This window comes from Saccostrea echinata, unplaced genomic scaffold, assembly GCF_033153115.1.
Source record: "Saccostrea echinata isolate AGI-Se365-2 ecotype Australia unplaced genomic scaffold, CSIRO_AGI_Sech_v1 ptg000056l, whole genome shotgun sequence".
Taxonomy (NCBI): Eukaryota; Metazoa; Mollusca; class Bivalvia; order Ostreida; family Ostreidae; genus Saccostrea; species Saccostrea echinata.
Genome location: NW_026889805.1, coordinates 18300001 through 18320678, shown reverse-complemented (window position 1 = coordinate 18320678; position 20678 = coordinate 18300001). Strand labels below are relative to the sequence as shown.

The 20678-nt window shown below is 32.0% G+C and overlaps 2 protein-coding genes across 3 annotated transcripts in view; both read right to left on the bottom strand.

Moving 5' to 3' along the window:
• The window catches only part of LOC133173180 (nose resistant to fluoxetine protein 6-like), a 28164-nt gene extending 13558 nt beyond the window's left edge, over positions 1-14606 (bottom strand). The window contains exons 1-9 of the mRNA XM_061308131.1: positions 14258-14606; positions 11106-11272; positions 9946-10018; positions 3846-3939; positions 3301-3509; positions 2125-2292; positions 1846-1942; positions 861-968; positions 538-694 (exon numbers count right to left, since the gene is read on the bottom strand). Coding sequence (XP_061164115.1) covers positions 538-694; positions 861-968; positions 1846-1942; positions 2125-2292; positions 3301-3509; positions 3846-3939; positions 9946-10018; positions 11106-11272; positions 14258-14594 — 1410 coding nt within the window. The 5' untranslated portion in view covers positions 14595-14606. The remainder of the gene's footprint in view (positions 1-537; positions 695-860; positions 969-1845; positions 1943-2124; positions 2293-3300; positions 3510-3845; positions 3940-9945; positions 10019-11105; positions 11273-14257) is intronic.
• Positions 14607-17786: 3180 nt separating this feature from the next.
• LOC133173673 (uncharacterized) overlaps positions 17787-20678 on the bottom strand; it is an 8429-nt gene continuing 5537 nt past the window's right edge. For both annotated transcript variants that reach the window (XM_061308661.1, XM_061308662.1), the window contains 2 exons: positions 20504-20645; positions 17787-19140 (listed from right to left, as the gene is read on the bottom strand). In XM_061308661.1, coding sequence (XP_061164645.1) covers positions 19102-19140; positions 20504-20645 — 181 coding nt within the window. In that variant the 3' untranslated portion in view covers positions 17787-19101. The remainder of the gene's footprint in view (positions 19141-20503; positions 20646-20678) is intronic.

Sequence of the window (20678 nt, the reverse complement as noted above, 5' to 3'; positions counted from 1 at the left end):
ATGTAGGTCAGATCCAGCATCCGAAGCAAGCTTAGTAGTGTGCATTCTGAGATGCATCATCCATACAAGTTTGGTCAACATAGGGCTTATAGTTACTTGGAAATAAGACCTGCACCAAAAACTTTAACCTTGTCATTCCTTTGCTGAAATTGCAGCATCTGAAACCTTGAGTGGTACAATGAAACACATTAGAAGCATCTTTCATGCATATCAGTTTAATGTAGGGCATAGAAGTACTTAAAAAGAAAACTGCACCCAAAACTTTAACCTGGGACACAGACGGTATCACATAAGCTCCCCCCGACTTCGCTGAGGTGAGCTAAAAACTGTATGCAACTTTGATTACTGTTATACATACCAATGTCCAGTGAAAAATAGCATATAAAAGACTGAATTGATTATGTAGCTGTAATATGGTATTTTTTCAATTTCATTACTTTTTTAAAATAGGAAAAAGAAAACCAATAACAAATTTCATCTGAGGTTATTTTGCCCATTAAAGAGACAAATTATCTGTTCAACCAAATTTAAAATTACCTCATCATAAAAATTATTGATGTAGAGCATGGTATGCCACCATGTCTTATTGCATTGCCCTGGCTCCACTCCATTCTGGGGCCAAAATGGACCATCTGATACATACCGGAAAAGGGGCACATACACAAACATAAGAAGCATCAAGGGAGGTGTTAACCTGAAATAATTAATTTTATTATAACTAAACAAATAGTTTAAGACTTTTATCACAATTTATTCATGCTAGCTTGATTATATTACCTTTGATATGTCATAAATTTGCCTCCCTTAATATGTTACCATTTTACAATGACCTTGGATCAAGGTCCAACATAGAGACTAACCTCCAGTATCGATGAAAGTAAAATTTGGCAATGAAAGCAATCCAGTTGATTTTCTTTCCTTCATTTCTTCTAAGTTCTTTCAGAAGTAAATATGAAACTAAGAGTCCACTGCCAAAAAAATGTAAGGCATTAATTATAACAATCCAACTGTCTCTTTAAGGCCTTATTTTCAAAATACATGTACTGTAAACCAACTTTTAATTGTATGCAAAAAATATTTGCAGGTTCGGCAACTTTCTTTTACTCGCAATTACAGTCAAACCTCGTTATCTCGAACCTGGTGGGACCGAGAAAATAATTTGAGATATCCGAGGGTTCGAGATATCCAGGGTAAAATACTTAAGGAATAAGCGATTGGGACTTCCAAATCACTTCGACATATCCATGGTATTCGAGATATCAGTGTTCGAGATACCGAAGTACAACTGTATTTTTCATTTTGTATTTACTGGGTAATATGAAAAACTTTTTCTCAGTCACCAAAATTTATGGTCATGGATGAACTTCAAACTGACCAATCTTGAAATAAAGTTGTAAGAATGATAGATGGTTTATAAAATACTGGTACTGTATTATCTTTACATTTTGTAAACCATAACAATTATCACTATTTTAAAATCTGTGATGAAAATAAAACAGGAATTGAAAATAAAGTGTATGTATGCAGTAATCATGATTATAGTAATATATATACTTGGAAAGGCTTTATAGATTTCAAAATACTATACATATACAAATAAATAAGATTATAAACATTTTCCTTTATGCATTTAATGCTGAATAAAAAAATTAAGCAATATACGTGATATACTTTTAATATGAATAATTTCATACAAAATGACTTTCTTCAACTTTAAATACATTTACTTCATTAAAAACTTGTAACTAAAACATTTTCAAATTGAAAAACACCTTGATAATAAAGTGACATTTTGATTTTTATTTTGTATAGCTAGACTTAATGTCTTCCATTACCAAAACACACCTGAGTAAAAAGAATGAATCCACTGACACCAAAGCATTGATGATGACATGATATGACCTTCTCTTCAAAAGGATTGGTACAATATATCCAAGATTTGCTAAAATAATTAAAAAACTAAAAAAATTCCCAGTGGCCTAATAAATCAACAAATGAAGAATCAATGTGAATAAAATCATAGTGAAATGAAATAGTTCAGTTTTCATATGTATTTCTTATGGTATATTGTGTGTTTACACGAGAGTTAACTCAAGATCAATACAGTGTCATTCTGAAACTTACAAACCATTCCAAGACCAAATGCCAGAGTATGACCCAGTATGACCCAGGACATGCTGAAAAACCGCACTCCATTAACGGCACCCAAGGTGCTTGCAGTCTTCTTTGTACTTAGAAGTTTCTTCCCATTGGAGTACACAGAAAATGCCAAGAAAAACTTCATTAAACATCCTGGAAAAAATGTTGATATTACATGTATTATAAATCTAAAACATATTTGTACATGCACACCTATAAAAACAACAGATTTTTTTTTCATCTCTCTGTAATTTTTCCAAGTATTACTGTATGCAAATACATGTATCTATTTTCACAAATAAACATCATCCCTACTTTAAAGGTGCTTAGACACAGATTTGAAGTTAATATTTTCTCAAATTTTCTGTATAATATCACGACTTATATATTGAAATAGCATTTCACACGAAAATATAATTAAAAACTTATTTTATCTGGAAATTATTTGAACTACGAATTCCGGGACGCGTTTGATTAACACATCCTTGCACTTTCACAAATTTTATCTTTATCCTAATATTTAAGAAAAGAAGCGATTTTGTTGTGTATTAATGAAAAACATTACATCTATAATCCAGAAAATTCAGAGTAGAAATATGCGAAAGCAAACCCCCTCACTAATATCGTCATCCCGTGCTCAGTGTTGTGTACAGAGTTTAACAAATTGAATACACCCGTGAAATGTAAACTGCTTTTGTAAACAGGGCACGAGCTCTGTTATTGTTAATGTTTATGATTCACCGGGTGTGTTCAATTGTTAAAGTCTGCACACACTACTGAGCACGGACTGACAATACTGTGAGTGGGTTTTGCTTTTGAACATTTCTACTCTGAATTTTTTTGGATTATAGTTTTAATATTTTTCATTAATACACAACAAAATTGCCACTTTTCTTAAGTATTAAGAATAAAATTAAAATTTGTGAAAGTGCAAGGATGTGTCAATCAAACGCGTCCAGAAATTTGAAGTTTTAGTAACTTCGAGATGAAATAAGAATTTTATTATATTATAGTATGAAATGCTATAGCAACATATAAGTCATGAAATTATTCAGAAAATTTGAGAAAATGTTAACAACAAATCTGTGTCCAAGCACCTTTAATAGAAATGTTTTTTTTTTTTTTAAGAAATTTAAAAGTCCTTCCATAAAGTACATGTACCTGACATTGGATTGACTTTAGCAAGCTCAGTTGTTGGTGAACCTAAGAGTGGAGTCTCTTCTGTGCCAATCCTGTGAGCATAGTGAAGCACTTCTCCATTGGCACTGGTTGATTTGGTCTCAAAAATTTTATTGTTGGCCATCCATGAGGACAAAATGTCCAGTAAGGTTGAAATAATAATCAAGAGAAGAAAGAACCCAGCAAATACCCTATATGAAGGCGAAAAGAATGCTACTCATATTATTCTTAAAAATATATTTATAACACTTGAGCTATGAAAACTCAGAAAAGTTGATTCATTTGAAATTAATTTGGAATCAGGACATGAACATGTTCATTAGAATCCAATGGTCAATTGCTAAAAAGGAAAAGTCTCATTAAATTGTATTCATTATTTAATATAATTATGTACTTATTTACAAGATGCTAAAGAGTATATGTATCTAATGTATATATGTGATACAGTCATGTACATGTAAGCAATTGACCCTTGACTTCAAACCAACTTGGTCCATGCAGTGGTAAAAATACTTCTCAATACATACATTGCTGCCACAGCTTTGAAATCAAACTCTAAATGATTTTTCTGACAGGTCACATAAGGTTGGATAGAAATATTCAAGGAAAGTAAGTCCATGGCTGCAAAAGAATTGTCAAATATAATATGTATATAGTCTGAAACAAAGATAGCTGCTATGTAACAGTGGGATGACTCACTTTAACTTTCATCCTTCACATTCTCTTTATTATTCCATCACAACGGAGTTGGAGGGGATATAGTAATATGCATATGTGTATGAGTGGGTGGGTTAGTTTGTCCTTGTGTGCATAACGTTTGTATCGGGGTTGATGTCGAATGCTGCATTGATTTATAGATATGCTCTTTTGTGAAATTTTTTAGTGTGGACTGTTCTACTATATTTATAGATTTTATATTTCTATATTTTTAATATATATTTCACAGATTTCTATCCATATTTATCTGAATCTGAAAACATGTAAAATTATCTTAGATAACTAAAAGACATTTGATGTTTGTTACAAAAGATACATCCTGTAAATACACAGACATACACTGGATAGACAGACATACATTGGATAGACTGACAAACACAGGATAGATAGACAAACACAGTTAAACATAACCTACTTCTGATCAGATACATCCTGCAAACAGACATAGACAAGTCTGATAAAAACACAGTTAAACATAACCTCCTTCTATACAGGTACTACCTGTAAACAGACAGACACAGACAGATCTGACAGACACAGTTAAACATAACCTCCTTCTTTACAGATACTACCTGTAAACAGACAGAAACAGACAGATCTGACAGACACAGTTAAACATAACCTCCTTCTATACAGATACTACCTGTAAACAGACAGACACAGACAGATCTGACAGACACAGTTAAACATAACCTCCTTCTTTACAGATACTACCTGTAAACAGACAGACACAGACAGGTCTGACAGACACAGTTAAATATAACCTCCTTCTGTTCAGATATGTCCTGTAAACAGACAGACATAGACAGGTCTGACAGACAAAGTTAAATATAACCTCCTTCTGTTCAGATATGTCCTGTAAACAGACAGACATAGACAGAATCAGTTAAACGTAACCTCTTTCTGTTCAGATGCATTCTGTCTACAGACAAAGACAGGTCTGACAGATGAGTGAATCATAACCTCCTTCTAAGTTTAGACAGAAGCAACTAAGGTCTCTCACTCTCATGATTTTCAGGTAGTTTTTATACCAGTTTTAAACAAGAGGCCCATGGGCCTTGAATCGCTCTTCTGATAAACTGTACAACCTATCACTTCTATTTGAAGCCTCGAAGTATCCTGTATATTTACATAAACCCTTGAAATTCCAATTCACACTCTGAGAACCCAAGATGATTCTAAGCCAATTAGTACCTGAGAGTTGGTCATGGTGACCTACTTATCACTTGTCATTCTCTGAGGACCCATCAACTAAGTTTGATGGTTCTAAGCCAATTAATACCTAAAATATTTTTTAAAATTATAATCATAAAATTTTATAAGTAGGTCAAAGTGACCTACTTTTCAATTGTTTTACTCCAAGGACCCAAGATGCATCAACTGACAAAGTTTGATGATTCTAAGCCAATTAGTACCTGTAATATTTAATTAAAGCCATAAATTTTCAAAAGTAGGTCAGGTCACCGTGACCTACTTTTCAGTTGCTGTACTCCGAGGACCAAAGATACATCGACGACAAAGTTTGATGATTCTAGCCAATAAGTACCCAAAATATTTAATTATAGCCATAAATTTTCAAAAGTAGGTCACAGTGACCTACTTTTCAGTCAACCTACTCCGAGGACCAAAGATGCATCAACTGACAAATTTTGACGATTCTAAGCCAAATAATTCCTGAAAATATTAAATACAGCCATAAAATTTCAAAAGTAGGTCACCGTGACCTATTTTTCAGTTGTTGTACTCCGAGGACCCAAGACGCATCAACTGACAAAGTTTAATGATTCTAAGCCAATTAGTACCCGAAATATTTGATTAAAGCCATAAATTTTCAAAAGTAGGTCACCGTGACCTACTTTTCAGTTGTTGTACTCCGAGGACCCATGACACCTAAACTGACAAAGTTTTATGATTCTAAGCCAATTAGTACCCGAAATATTTAATTAAAGCCATAAATTTTCAAAAGTAGGTCACTGTGACCTACTTTTTAGCCGATCTACTCTGAAGACCCAAGATGCATCAACTGACAAAGTTTGATGATTCTAAGCCAATTAGTACCCGAAATATTTAATTATGGCCATAAATTTTCAAAAGTAGGTCACTGTGACCTACTTTTTAGTCGACCTACTCCAAAGACCCAAGATGCATCAACTGACAAAGTTTGATGATTCTAAGCCAATTAGTACCCGAAATATTTAATTAATGCAATAAATTTTCAAAAGTAGGTCACTGTGACCTACTTTTTAGTCGACCTACTCCGAAGACCCAAGATGCATCAACTGACAAAGTTTGATGATTCTAAGCCAATTAGTACCTGAAATATTTAATTATAGTCATATAAATTGAAAAGTAGGTGACCTACTTTTCAGTTGACCTTTTTTGAGGACCCAAGATGCATCAACTTACAAAGTTTTATGATCATAGGACTTAAAATGTCCAAATTATGCCTCTAAAACGCTTTGAAATCGAATGCCTGCAAAGTTCAAAAAGTAGGTCACTGTGACCTACTTTTTAATAAATATGTTTTATGGCCCCAAGATGCATCATCTTACTAGATTTAATGATTCTAAGCCTCCCCGTATTCGAATTAATGACCTTAATTGTTTTAAAAAAGATTAGCCATAAAATTCAAAAAGTAGGTCAAGGTGACCTACTTTTTAGTTGACGTACTTTGAGGACCCAAGATGCATCAACTGACAAAGTTTGATGATCATAGGCCTTAAATTGTTCAAAATATGCCTCTAAATCATTTTGAAAAAGAATGGCCGCAAAATTTAAAAAGTAGGTCACTGTAACCTACTTTTGAGTCAACATGATATGAGGTCCTTAGATGCATCAACTGACAAGATTTGATGATCCTTGTCCTTATAGTAAGCAAAATATCAACATTTTAATAAAATGTAATTTTTGGTCAACTTTGAAGTGACCTTGAGACCACGCCCTTTGCCCCAGGGTAAATCCCCGTGCAAATTTTAATTTACAACATATCCTCATCCTTTTGTGTAAGTTTGGTGATAATCTGCCCAGTGGTTCTTGAGAAGAAGATTTTTTAGCAACCAGTACTTTTGTTTCTATTTTCCTAATTATCTCCCCTTGTTAAAGGGTCACAACCCCAGTTTTAGTATAAAAGGGAACCCTTGGGCCAAGGATACCCTGTGACAAATTTGACAATAATTGGCCAAGGGGTTCTTGAGTTATGGCCCATATTCTAAAAAGTTTACGCACACCGCACACCGCACAAATGGCCATAGCATTAGCTCTTTGAGCCTTTGGCTCAGAAGAACTAAAAATCAGGGTTTGATTTAAATGTTTTTTTAATTAAAAGAAGAAAGATTTCTTCAAGAAATTATTTTTTTTAAATTCCTATTCCAAATATCAAACCTCTACTCTAGATCCCTGTCTAGGATACACAATGGGATGAAAATCATAATTCATAAACTAGTACTGTATCAAACATGGAAATCTACATTTGTGGGGCAATTCATGCTAAATACACAAGAATTTTCTCTGTACCAGTCTTAATTTGTACATATTTTTAGGTTGGGGGCATGTCCTGAACAACCTTCAATGCACAAAACAAGAGAATGCTATTTATTTGACAATAGTTTTGCGGTGCTTTGTGACTTAAAATTGTTTCTCAAATATTTCTTGCAGGAGCCATAATTCAACTCTACAAAATGAAGCTAGCTTTGATAAATGTTATCGTACTGTATACAGGGAATTTTTGTCCCCATCTTATTTTCACACCCTTGTCATAAGTACTGGTATACAAATTTGAAAAAAAATTGAAATGAAGGGGGGAAGGTCAAAGAAGACAGCATTTACTTTTAAACACAGCTGTGACTGTGTAAATTTAAAATGAGGCAAAATTGTTGTTTGCAAGTGTTAAAGGGCAAAAATAAGACAGGACGAAAATTACCAGTGTCTATTTAATGCTTTTCTTGAACTGGTTGAAACTTGCCATTTCATTGAAACAAAATAACTTGAATTTTCTCATAAAAGAGTGTTTGAACCCAGTTTAGTTAAAATAGGTGAAACGGTTCTAGAAATGAAGCTGAAAATGTGGAAGCTTAAAGTTCATTCATAGACACATGGACAGACAGACTAATGGACAAACTTTGTTGGGAATTTAAAAGATCATTTGAATCTGTAATGGCTCAAGTATTTAGTTAATAAAAGGGTGATCCAATCCCCTTTTGATGTTACTAGATCAAAAGATATTTCATCAGCATGAAATTTTGAAAATGAGAACTATTCAAAAAATGTAATTATACTGAATGTACATTCCAAAGTTATGAAAATAACTTGCACATTTAAGTGTAACACTACCGGTAATAGGAAAGGAGAAAATGTGTGGATGAACCAGAAATCGAACCTGGGACCCCTGCATCACTAGTCAGGTGCTCTACCAACTGAGCTAACCAGGACAGTATCCACAGCCCAAACCATTACTTCCTCCCTCTTTGAATAGCCTTCACCCTCAAAGACACAACCCAAGTTTTTATTTGGCAGTACTTTTACCTGCTAGTCAAGGGAAGGTCAACAGCACCAAATTATGTAACTGGGAAGGAGAAAAATATATGGCTGGACCAGGAATGAAACCTAGGACCCCTGCATCACTAGTCAGGTACACTACCAACTCAGCTACGCAGGCTGATATCCACAGCCTATATCATTACACAAGTAAATGCAAAATGTGACATCACAATGCTAACTCAATTAAAACACAGGCAATCAAAGAAAAAAAAATAAAAGCTCAACTTGCAAGTCAGACCTAGCATCCAAAGCAAGTGTAATAGTGTGCATCCATTGATGCATAATGCATTGTCCATGCAAGTTTGGTCACCATAAGGATTATAATTACTCGGAATGAACCTTCCCTAAAATGTTTAACCTGGTCACTCATCTAAAAAAATGAAGGTCAGATCCAGCATCAAAAGCAAGTCTGGTTGATAGCATTCCTAAATGCATCATTCATGCAAGTATAGTCACCAAAACATGAACTTGGTCATTCTTCTGGAAAATACTGAGTGAAAATGCAGCATCTGAAACCTGACAAGGTACTACAAAACATTGAATTCTGGATACATCATGATCAATATAGGGCACATCATTTACTTGTTTAAAAAAATTTGCTCCAAAAACCTTAACCTTAGCCTTAGCCAAGGGTATGGCATATTTAAGACTTTCAGACTTTGTCATGGTGAGCTAAAAATGAATTTCGAGTACCAGGCGGTAAAACAGTGTATCATCAAGTGAATGTAAATTATGTAAGCATTTAATGATCAAGTATATCTTTAGCACTGCACTCAAAAAATGGACATTGTCATCATATAATTCACACAGACTGTGCATTCAAATTCAGTATTTTTAACATGCACATGCATGCTATTCAATTTGTTTGAATGTCTTATGTTATTTATGACAAAGAAATTATAATGCAAAATAAGTTATTTAAAGCTTAACTTTAGTATAAAGTCAATTTTTTTCAATTCTTAAAATTGACACTGGGTTAATTTTGTAAATGAATAAGAATGAAATAATGATAATAACTTATTGCATAGAATTTGTGAATAAGCATATTAATGGATTTGCAGTGAAAGGATAAGATTGACTTTATAATTTGCATTTCATTTTGGTAATGGGTAATTTCTGAATTTTCTAATTTATATATGTATGTATTGAAAGTGCAATGAAAGAAGATAATTACCTTACACCTTATTTATGACCTAATGAAGTAAATATGCAAACTTGTCTGTTATTTGATTAAAGAGTTCAAAAATCTTTGTATTACAGATTTAAATCACATTTCAGGAGGTGAGGAATTTCATCTTGCTGTTCCAGTCATATTATGTTTCTACAGATATATGCTTGTAAAAGTAATGATAATAACTGTAAATGTATACTTACCTAAATAGATCAACATGTCCAGATCTCTTTCTGAACAACTCTCTGACATACAAAGCCCAAATGAAAATGGAAACTGAAAACAGATGATACATATCACGATGCATTACTACAGTTGAGCTTTATTATTTATTTAAATAATCAATTTAAATAAAATTTACACTTAAGATTTAAATTTGATTTCAGGCATGTATAATATATATAAAAATATTTCTCAACATCTTTGTTTTCGCTAAAAGTGTACAAAATTATGGCACTCAATCACTCTCCGCAGACAATACTACAAACCTACTTTGTTATTCAGGTTGTAAAAATGAAAGAAAAAATAAGAGACATGCAGTATTCCTTGCAGGAATCATTCTAATAAACTTAAAATTTATCTCTCAATACATGTATATACTTATAATAATATTAGTATTAATAAATTGATATCTGACATGAACAGTAATTTTACATGGTAAATTCAAAGACAAATGTAAATCGGCTATTGGATAGAATGACAACATAAAACACACAAATCTGCTACTTACTACAGTAACTGCAATAGACTTTTGAGATTTTATTCATGGGTATACTGTTTATCAAACTGTAAAATTCTTTAGAATTTTTTCAAAATGTACATAAATATATATATGATCAAACAAAAATTAGCTACAATCAAACCTTATTATATGGAACCCAAAGGACCCAGAAAATTTTTTACAGATATCTGATGATTCAAGATATTGAGGTTAAAATACATAAAGAAAAAGCAATTTGGACTTTTATCTTACTGTGAAATATATCAATCGTATTAGAGATTTGAAGTCGGAGATAATGAAGTTCAACTGTATATCCCTACCCAAGGCTTTCAGAAAGATTAGAAACAGGCAGTACTTTAACAAAAATAGGTGGTACCTTGTGGAAGCAATTTTAATTAAAAATGTTATTGATTTTGCTCTCCATCAAAACTTTTGGCTGGTACAATCATGATTTCAGCCTGGTGAAAGTACTGTGTACTGACAGATTTTGAAAGACCTGTCTACCCTATACGTCAAGATATATCGTGTATTTAATTTCTGATTCTTCATTTTGTTTCTAACAATGAGCATTTTCTGGACTATTTACTTCATAATGCACATAGTTTTCATCATGATATACTTATAATTCTTTAATAGGCTTACTTGTGCACCACCCATTGTTGTTGGGACATTGAGGGAACAATACTGGCTGATGAATGTCACATTTTGTGGAATCTGCTCTCCAACATTTTTACATTCATCATAAAATCCTGGACTGTGAAAGTTTGCCATAAGTATTCCAGGTTGAATCTTGCCAAAGGAATCTAGAACTAAAAAGAATTAAATTCAGTGTTAATTGGCATTAATAAAAGTTTCCATCAGCAAATCAACTTATCAAACTGATCAAGACACATTCCTAAAACAATAAAACTGTCTTAAGGTAATTCGTCTTCAGGTAAAGCTTGAAAAAAATTTTTCAGTATTTTCATGACTGAAAACAAAGTTACTATATGACCATGTGGAGACCTGAAATTATACATGAACTATTCAAAGTTAAATTTGCAATTTGCACACAATTATGTTTGATATCATGAAAATACATATATACTGTGTTGAATATGTTATCACTAGCTGCATGGACTATCATGGATTCCCTATCCTCCTCTGTACTGGTGATTTACTGAGTACAGTGATTCACTTTGAAAATGGTTATTATGAGTCCAAAGGACCCCTCTTAATGACAACAATGAGTCCCATGCCAAAACCAATGGGTCCAAAATCAAGGGTACTCAATGGTACCGTATATTAGATATTACAAAGGAAATTCTGGTGAAATAGAAAAGGGTTTCTCTGAAAGAGCAGTTGTTTTATTGAAGCTGTGAGTGGTTCATACTATAATTACTACAATTTGAAATAAGAATAAATGATTTTGTGGAATGTAAATAATATATTGTCAACTGTGCACCTTGGTTCTATTTTAGATTGTAGATATGATTTCACAAACAATTTGTATCTGTCATAAAATGCACAGAAGCAGACCAGTTGTTCTATTGAATGAAGTAAAGAAAGTTTTCTTTGAAAAAAAAAAAAAGAAAAATAGCCAGAAAGAAGAAAGATCAAATACTTATTAGCGTCTAAGGAAAAAATAATTAAAGATGATTCAGGTTACAGCTAAAATACAAATGTATAGTATACACTTCAGAAATGTTCAACAGCAGACAAAATTGAACTTTCTTTTTCTGATAATTGTTTCATTGTTAATTGCAATTTAACAGTGAAGTGTGAAATCGGACCTGTTGTTGGCAACCTTATACATATACCTGTTCAAATCACTCATGCATATCTCTTAGGCCAAACAAAAAAATATGTGTGGTTCCGGTTACACCTCCAAAAAAATTAGGGTAGGTAGGTAGGGAATTTTTTTTTTTTTTTTTTTTTTTAAATGATTTTCTAAATTTTTCTAATTAATACCTATCACTGCTTTGCAAGTGGCGTTTAGATGTGGTGTGATAATATACAAGTCAACATTGGTAGGGACACCCTAGTTATGAATATGAAACAAATATTTTTAAATCAAAAATAAGAAACACACTAATAATCTTATTAATTTCTTTTTGTAAAAAAAAAAGTTCGAGGTGAACATCCTTTTTTAAATCCATGTTTATAAATGAAATTATCCAGAGTTATTCTTATTTTATTTAATAATAAATTTTGAATGATAAACTAGAAAACAGACATAGAGTACTGCTAAGAGCTCTCAGAGGAAATATATTTAATATTGTTAAAATTTTAGATTTTTACAATGAAAACTTTTTGCCTCATTGAAGACTTTATACTTCCAAGCTCATTTCTCATATATATTGGTACTATGTGAGTTGACTTTATTCAGGTAAATTCAGCTGTCTTGTTTTTCACTTTTCCTCATCAACTTTTTTTTTTCTACTTTCGGTTTAAAAGAAATGATCCTGATTTAAATTATTTCATAATTTACAAGTTAATCTATCTTAAACATTGGGCTATTTCTTGCGTAATCAAAAAAATATGAAAATTGGCGGGAAAAAAGTTTAGGGTCGGGGGTATAAAATAGGGACGGTCGGGTAACCGGAACCAACCATATTTTTTTATTTGGCCTTAGCACATGGATATGATGCAATATCGGCCAAGTTTTGAAGAAGATTATACCAAAATAATTTAAAATACGCATGTGAGTTAAGGCTAGGTATAGGCGTTTCTATGCAAATGAGGTAATAAAAACGCATAAAAGGTATATTTATCATTTCAGAGAAAGTGTGGATTTATTTTCTTATGCATACTTAGTACCCACGATATGTTATAGCCAGTACACATTATGACGTCATATTATGACGTCACTGATCTTACCTACTGGAGGTAATAAAACACATCAACAAAACAGCTTCGACGCAAGGGATTACCCTATTTATTTTTACATAAAAATTGTATAATGCTAAGAAGAATATTCTATAGATTAATAAAACTGCTGCACAAATCCTAGGCACTTTCTCATTTGATCGGAATGTGAGGAAACTTATAGTGGACTGTTCATTTTTACCCTTATTCAACTTAAAACATTACAAATATAAATTACACAACTAAGCTGCTGATATTTGTGCAGCAATACCGGCAAACTTTGGATTATTTTGCTTCTAAATATGCCCTGTTTCAGTTAAATAAAATAGAGCATGCCCTTGCGCCGAAGCATTTTTGTTGATATACATTATAATCTTGTGTAGTACAGAACAGTGACGTCATAATATGACGTCATAATGTGTACTGGCTATCTCATGTCGTGGGTACCAAGTATGTATTAGACAATAGATTTTAACTTTGTCTAAATAATAGATATAGTCCTTTGGCATTTTAATTACATTATTTGCATAAAAATGCCTATATCTAGCCTTAACTCACCTGCGTAATACCTTTCATTTTATAAATTTAATGCGTCCATTGGGATGCACATTTATTGAAATAATGCGTCCTAAACAAAATTCATGCGTAATTTATGCAGGACGCAGACCAAAATGAATCACTGTGAGTATTGCCTTCAAGCAGAACATGTTTTCCTGCTTTACATGGTACACCTTAGTATGTGGTGGTATATTTCACACCTTTGTGTAAAACATTGAGTTTGGATAGTCTCATTCATGCAATATGCAATGTGTTGTTAATATGGCATGTAAAAAAAAACACTGAGGGGGGTGGAGTGGGTGGGGGTCGAGGGGGGAATTAAGCTATATAGCCTTAATTATCAAGAGATTGTGCCAGACCTGATAATATATCTCATTGTTCACCCTTACCCTGAAGGCTCCATGTCTCTCTTTTCCTGATGGAGTTCAAGACTGTTGTTAAATCATCGATACAGCGTGTGATATTGTCTTCTGTTCCAATATTTTCCCCAATTTCATTCAATAATACATCGACAGAATCGAGAGTAAACAGATTCCCGATCTGGGTGAAAATCTGGGACACCTCACTGCTCTCACTTCGCCACTTCGGTACGTGGGATATTTTCGACCGCACGCCATTCAGAATTTCCAAGTATGATGTGTCTTTAGAAAATGCAACAGATAAACAAAAAGAAAATAGAAGCACTTTGATATACATTTCTGAACGAACGCTGATATTTACTGACATTGCAAAACGACGGGTAATAAATGCTCACAATCACCTGATTTTACTCGGAAACATAACATTGCTGACTAAACGAAAAAATTGAAAGAGCATATTCCGGAAAGCCAAAAAAAAAAAACCCCGTCAAATCAAAGTACGGAAAATACTGATAAGAACTTATTTTTTTTATGTCTCGAGAACTGTCTGAATCTTTATTCGTAGCCCTTTCCACAATCTACTAGGTCAAGTCTCTGTCTTGTGCTTAACTTCCGTGGAAAAGTGCATACACAACTACATGTATATAAAAGTTCAAACATTAAACTATCGACAGTATGCATTGGTAGATGGGGGTGTGAGATTCTGTCTAAATCTTTAACAATTTATTTTCATATTATTATTATATTCATTATTATTGCCTTATTACTATTTCCCCCCATCTAAATAAATAAAAGGATACTTTTAAATTACTTTTTAAATGCTTGTTTTATTTTACAAAAGAGGAAAAAGAGGAAACATGGAAGGAAATGTATTTGAATATGACCCTATAAACAAAAGAAATATATAAATTAATAAAGGAATGGATGAATGAATAAAGAAGGAATAGATAAATAATTTGACAGAGACAAATAAATAAAAAAAAATAATATACATAAATTAATAAGAAAGAAATTTAATAAGAAATAAATAAATAAAGTGTTAAGGATTTTTAAAGGCATAAAATTAAAATAATAAATAAATAAACTTGATTTTTCAAAAAAAAAAAATTGTTTAATCAACATTTATAAATATTTATTACATAATTACATAAACTATACGAGAAACCCATTTTCATATAATGATTGAGGATAATTACACATATATTCTAATAGTGATCTAATATCTAGATTTATCAAGATAAAGTTATAAATCTTTTTCTTGTTTTTGTTAAGAAAATTATCAGTGTAAGGTTTATAAACCATTTTGATAAATACAAAAGTTATACTGTTCTTTGTTTGATTAAAAGTTAACTGCCCTTTGTTTTTAAAAGTCCAGAAGGTGGTAAGATCACTATCCTCCAATTTCAGAGGATAAAACTATCCTCCAAAAAATGGAGGCCTCTCGGACTAGACCTAGTGCAATAAATGTTCTCAGAGCAAAGAAATCCAAGTTTCCAGTTTTATCACATAATGGGCCTATAACTCTAGAGTGTAGTCCCATTCTGGAGGTTTCAATCATTGCTCAGTAAGAGTTACAAGCTGCCAGGAAGCATATATTGAAGTTATTTGGATTCATTTGTAAAAATGTTTACATTAATTCTTGAATGAAATATATGGAGATAATGAACAGTATTCAAGTTCAAAAGTCCATTAAACATTAAAAAATAGGAGCAGAGCAAATACGGACCTCGAAAACATCAGAGGTGGGATCAGGTGCCATGGAGGAGTGAACATCCCCTGTCAACCGGTCACACCCACTGTGTACTCCTTGTCATGATCAGGAAATAACGGAAAAATCCGTCAACAATTCAGTTTGTAAATAATGGCCTAACAATTAGTATGAAAAACGTCAGTTAGCATTTGACTCAATGATAAATGTAACTAATAATTAAACTAAATAAATAAATAAACTTTTAGTTTTCATCTGCAAGTTGTGTACTGTATCCATGCTAAATAATTTGCTGCATTTACCATATATATGTCCAAGAGTAAGTGAAAAAGATTTTCAAAAATGTTATTTACTACTTTCAATAAATGACCCTTATATACCGTGGGGTCTGAATCATAGACCAGTTAGGGGCATGAAGTTTACCATTTTGGTAGAGACTGTGTTACTATAATAATCTTGTAAATCATAATCATGCAAATCAGTTTGTCAAATAGATGACACCATGAATAAAGAAGAGTATCACAGGTATGATGTATTTTATATACATATCTGATCTACTCCCCACCTGAAGCCTGAATGCTGGAACCAGGTGACATGAATTTTACAATTTTAGTCAAGGATGAAATAATCATTATTATCATATAATCATGCTGCCCACTAGATGTATGTCCTTTAAAGAGAAGATTTTCAAAGATGTGAAATTTTTACAATGACCAGCCTAATAAGCCTGCTGATGATCACTCTGGAGTCTGAACCCAGAGGCCATGAATTTCACAATTTTGGTAAAGCCAGCCAAATATTAGATTACCTGCTAAATGTCCACAAGTAGAGATTTTCAAAGACGGAATGTTTTTCAATACATGATTATTTAGCACCACCAAAGGACCTGAGTCATGGATCCTGGGACATAAATTTATACAATTTTGGTAAGGCCAAAAATAAAAATTAATAGTTTCTCAGGCACAGCCGCATCAGGTCAAACATTGCCGCCTTGATCAATTTTATTGACATATTGAAAAGGGAAATAACTCAATTTTCTAGTTTTCCAAGTTAAAAAAGAAAATCGAGTTATTCCCCTTTTCATAAATGCTAATAGATATAATTATAGATGTTTTTATTAGATAAACAATACATTTCTTATTCATACAGTATTTTATGAATTAACTTTGTTTGGAATAATATTATTTAAAGTTGAATATATATTTTAATTAATGTAAGAGAACAAAAAAGTAAGATTCAGTTAAAATCATCATTTTGTTGAATGACTGACATGAAAAAAAATGTATAACACCTGCTTCCAAAAAAAAAAAATAAAAAAAATCTGCCTGCCACATTGAATTTTGAAATTTTTGGCCTGAGAAACTATTAATCATTTTTTTATGGCCTAAAGACCCTTTCCTTATTATAATCATGCCAAAAGTTTAACTGCTTATGTCCAGGAGCATAAAGAACATTTTTGAAGATTGCATCATATATAATGGTTCTGGCCACACCTCTCAGGCCCAGGGAGGCAGAGACCCTTGTATTCATTTTTTCCCTGTTACCCTAGATGTTATATTCCAAAATTGGTCGAAATTGGTTCAACCCAGTAGGGAATCCAGTGGGCAAGGGGTAAGGACAGCCCCCACCCTGGATTTTCAGTTTTTAAATCTATATATTAAAGTAACCAAAAATAACCTTTAGCCCCCCCCCCCCTACATAATTAGGAAAAACAACATCCCTTTATAAGTTGGTAAGAAGAGTCATATATGATATGATGGCAAGCAGCTTGTTCTTGAGAAATGCCCCCCCCCTTCAAGTACCATGACTATATTTATTCCTACATGTAAATACTAAAAAATAAAAAGAAAGCAATGCAAAGTATTGATATTTATTTTTTAGTGTTTGACATATTGAATAATACCATCCTAAAAATGAAGCTAATATCAGAAAAACCTAACATTTTGTTCATATCAATATATATATAAACATGGGTAAAGTCTGCATATTAGAGTGTATGGTACCAATTAACAGTTAACAAAGTTAAATTGGCCTTACACTTATTGATGAAAGGTACACTTTATCAGTTGAGATACTGAATACTGTCATTATAATGACAAAAATGACCAAAAAATCAAATAGTGTGTAGGAATACTTGTATATAATAAAAAAAATCATTACAAGAATGATTATACCCAGATTTTATGCCTTAATTTTACATAATTGTACATTTACTTTGCAATAATTAAAGCTTTTAGTAGACTAGATGACTTTTGAATCTTAAATGATGATTAGTAAACAGACATGGCACTGATATTTTAAAATATTCATTGTTTATTGTTAAATGAGTGGGTATAAGGATTATATTAGCTATTCAAGCTCATAGAAATGCTACCCTGCTCTTTCAAAATCCAGTTTATTATGTTAATTAATTTTCAAAACAACAGTTACCAAAAACATTTAAAGGGTTTATATATAATGTTAAAAATTCATTCTGATCTCATTTAACATTTTTAGAAAACAAAAAACAAAAAAGAACTCTCAATGAAAAGTTAAAATACTTTGAAATTACAGTGTATTATATTATCTTAATAAACTAATGTACATACTGGTATATCTTCTTTTTCCACTGTAAAAAAATGTTTACATATTGGTCATGCAAAAGGCATAATAAAAATTGAAGAAAATAAAAAATGTAATATCCTGGTATAATGATAACAGTACATACATGTACAAATCATATGTATTAAGGTAGATTTATATAAGGAAGAAACATATAGTGTACAAAAATTCAAAGCAGTCATGTACAATATCAATCAGACACATTCCTCTTGATAAAAAAAACTCATGATCATAAACCAGCTTTATAAAAATAACTCTCAGATTCATTACTATTGATATAAAAATAACTTTTAAAACATCTTGTTATCTTCCAAAAAAAAAAATGCACATATGAGCAAGTGAAATTCAGATGCTCTAACTATAAAAAAAATTAAAATAATAGCTAAACAACTTCATTAAAAAAAAAAATAAAGTTCAGTCAGTGTATTTTGTAAGTAACCAATGCTAAATGGAATGCAAAGCTAAAATACATGAAACACATCAAATTTGTGTAGCTCCAATCTGTTCATCCAGTTTCTTTGTCATGAGATAAACTTCCTGTTTGTCATGAGATTATACTTCCTGTTTATTTGACATGTGACATGGTTCCTGAGGCTGCCGTCACCTGCAACAAAGAATTCCTTTAACAATAGTTTAAAAGTACAAAACTAATTTAGTAAACGTACTTGTATGTCCTTGTTGTAAGAAGTCGTGGAATAACTACCAATAGATTTACAAATACTGAACTGCTGAATAAATTGCTAGTTTAATTTGTTGGAGTGTGAAGTTATGCACAGGTACATCAAACATACAGTAATTATCTTAACAAAGTCGTTTTTGCATGAATTTGAATGAATTACAATATTCAGAATACTAGAATGTCTAGAAAGCTCTACCCCTGTTTCAGATGCAATTGTGGCCACATGCTACATGATTGCACCAATCTCTTTTTCTGTACATCACAATTTTGGTAAAAATATTCCAAAACATCATGATTATTTCAATCTGCATAGTCCTATTTTGGGGATTCTTAGTGTAGTTTTTAGAGAACTTTATCAATGTAATCTATACAGTAAGCTTAATGCAATCTAAATATGCGGACAAAGAAAGCAGTAATTGGATTATCATTCAATGGTCTAGTGTCTGATACAGGACAGTATAATTTAATTCTGGTTATGCTTGACTGGATAAAGAATTTACATGTACTTATATTATATAAATCGGGTTGCCTATGTCACAATGACTTGCATCAAAAACGATCCCGCTGATGTTACATTTAAATTTTGTACAATTTGAAGTCATTTTTTAAAGGCAATCATCTTTTTTTCTGACACTAAATGAATGAAAATTAAATTATTAGCTATGAATTATTTGTTATAAAGTTTTAAATCATAAATTTAATAGCTACCCAATGTATACGGTATAAAGTGCGTTGGAACAGTTTACACTTTTTCATAAACCGCTTTGTGGTTTATAAAGCATAAACTGCCCCAAACTAGTTTTTACCGTATAAATTTGGTAGCTTTTAAATTCATTCCTTAAATACCAATTTTGTATACTAATATTTACATTGGCCCAGCCATTTATGATAATTGCACAGAAACAGAATATTGTTTTTTATAAATACAAGCAACATGTATTCCATTAAACTCATGAAAGCTAGTGAATTCCAAAAACAAAACATATACATGTAGCAAGCTCAATACTGGGCCAATACATGTAAAAAAAAAATATGAACAAGCTAGCCTGCAGGGGTAAAGGGGTTGGTTTTCTGTTGTTAAAAATTTATGCAACACAACCCCTATCAACCCCTCTTCCCCCTCAATTAATTGCGAAAACTTGGTAATCTACAGTATATTTCACATCATAACAAATAAATTAGGATATTGGTTCATAACTGGTACGTTATGTAGTTGTGTGCCAGTAAAATAAAACATTGATGACCTCTGACCTTGAACAAATAACTGGAAAACCGTAACAGAACTCACCTTATCCATGATGATTTTCTCAGAAATATCAGATAATTCGGTGGCAAATATATTGACATGAAATGGAGTGAATGCTTCCTCCATGATGCCCTTGTTGGTAGAGATTTTGGCCCTCATCATTGGCTTCACATTGCAACCAACCCTGCAATTCATTTAAATGTCTTATTTAATGTAT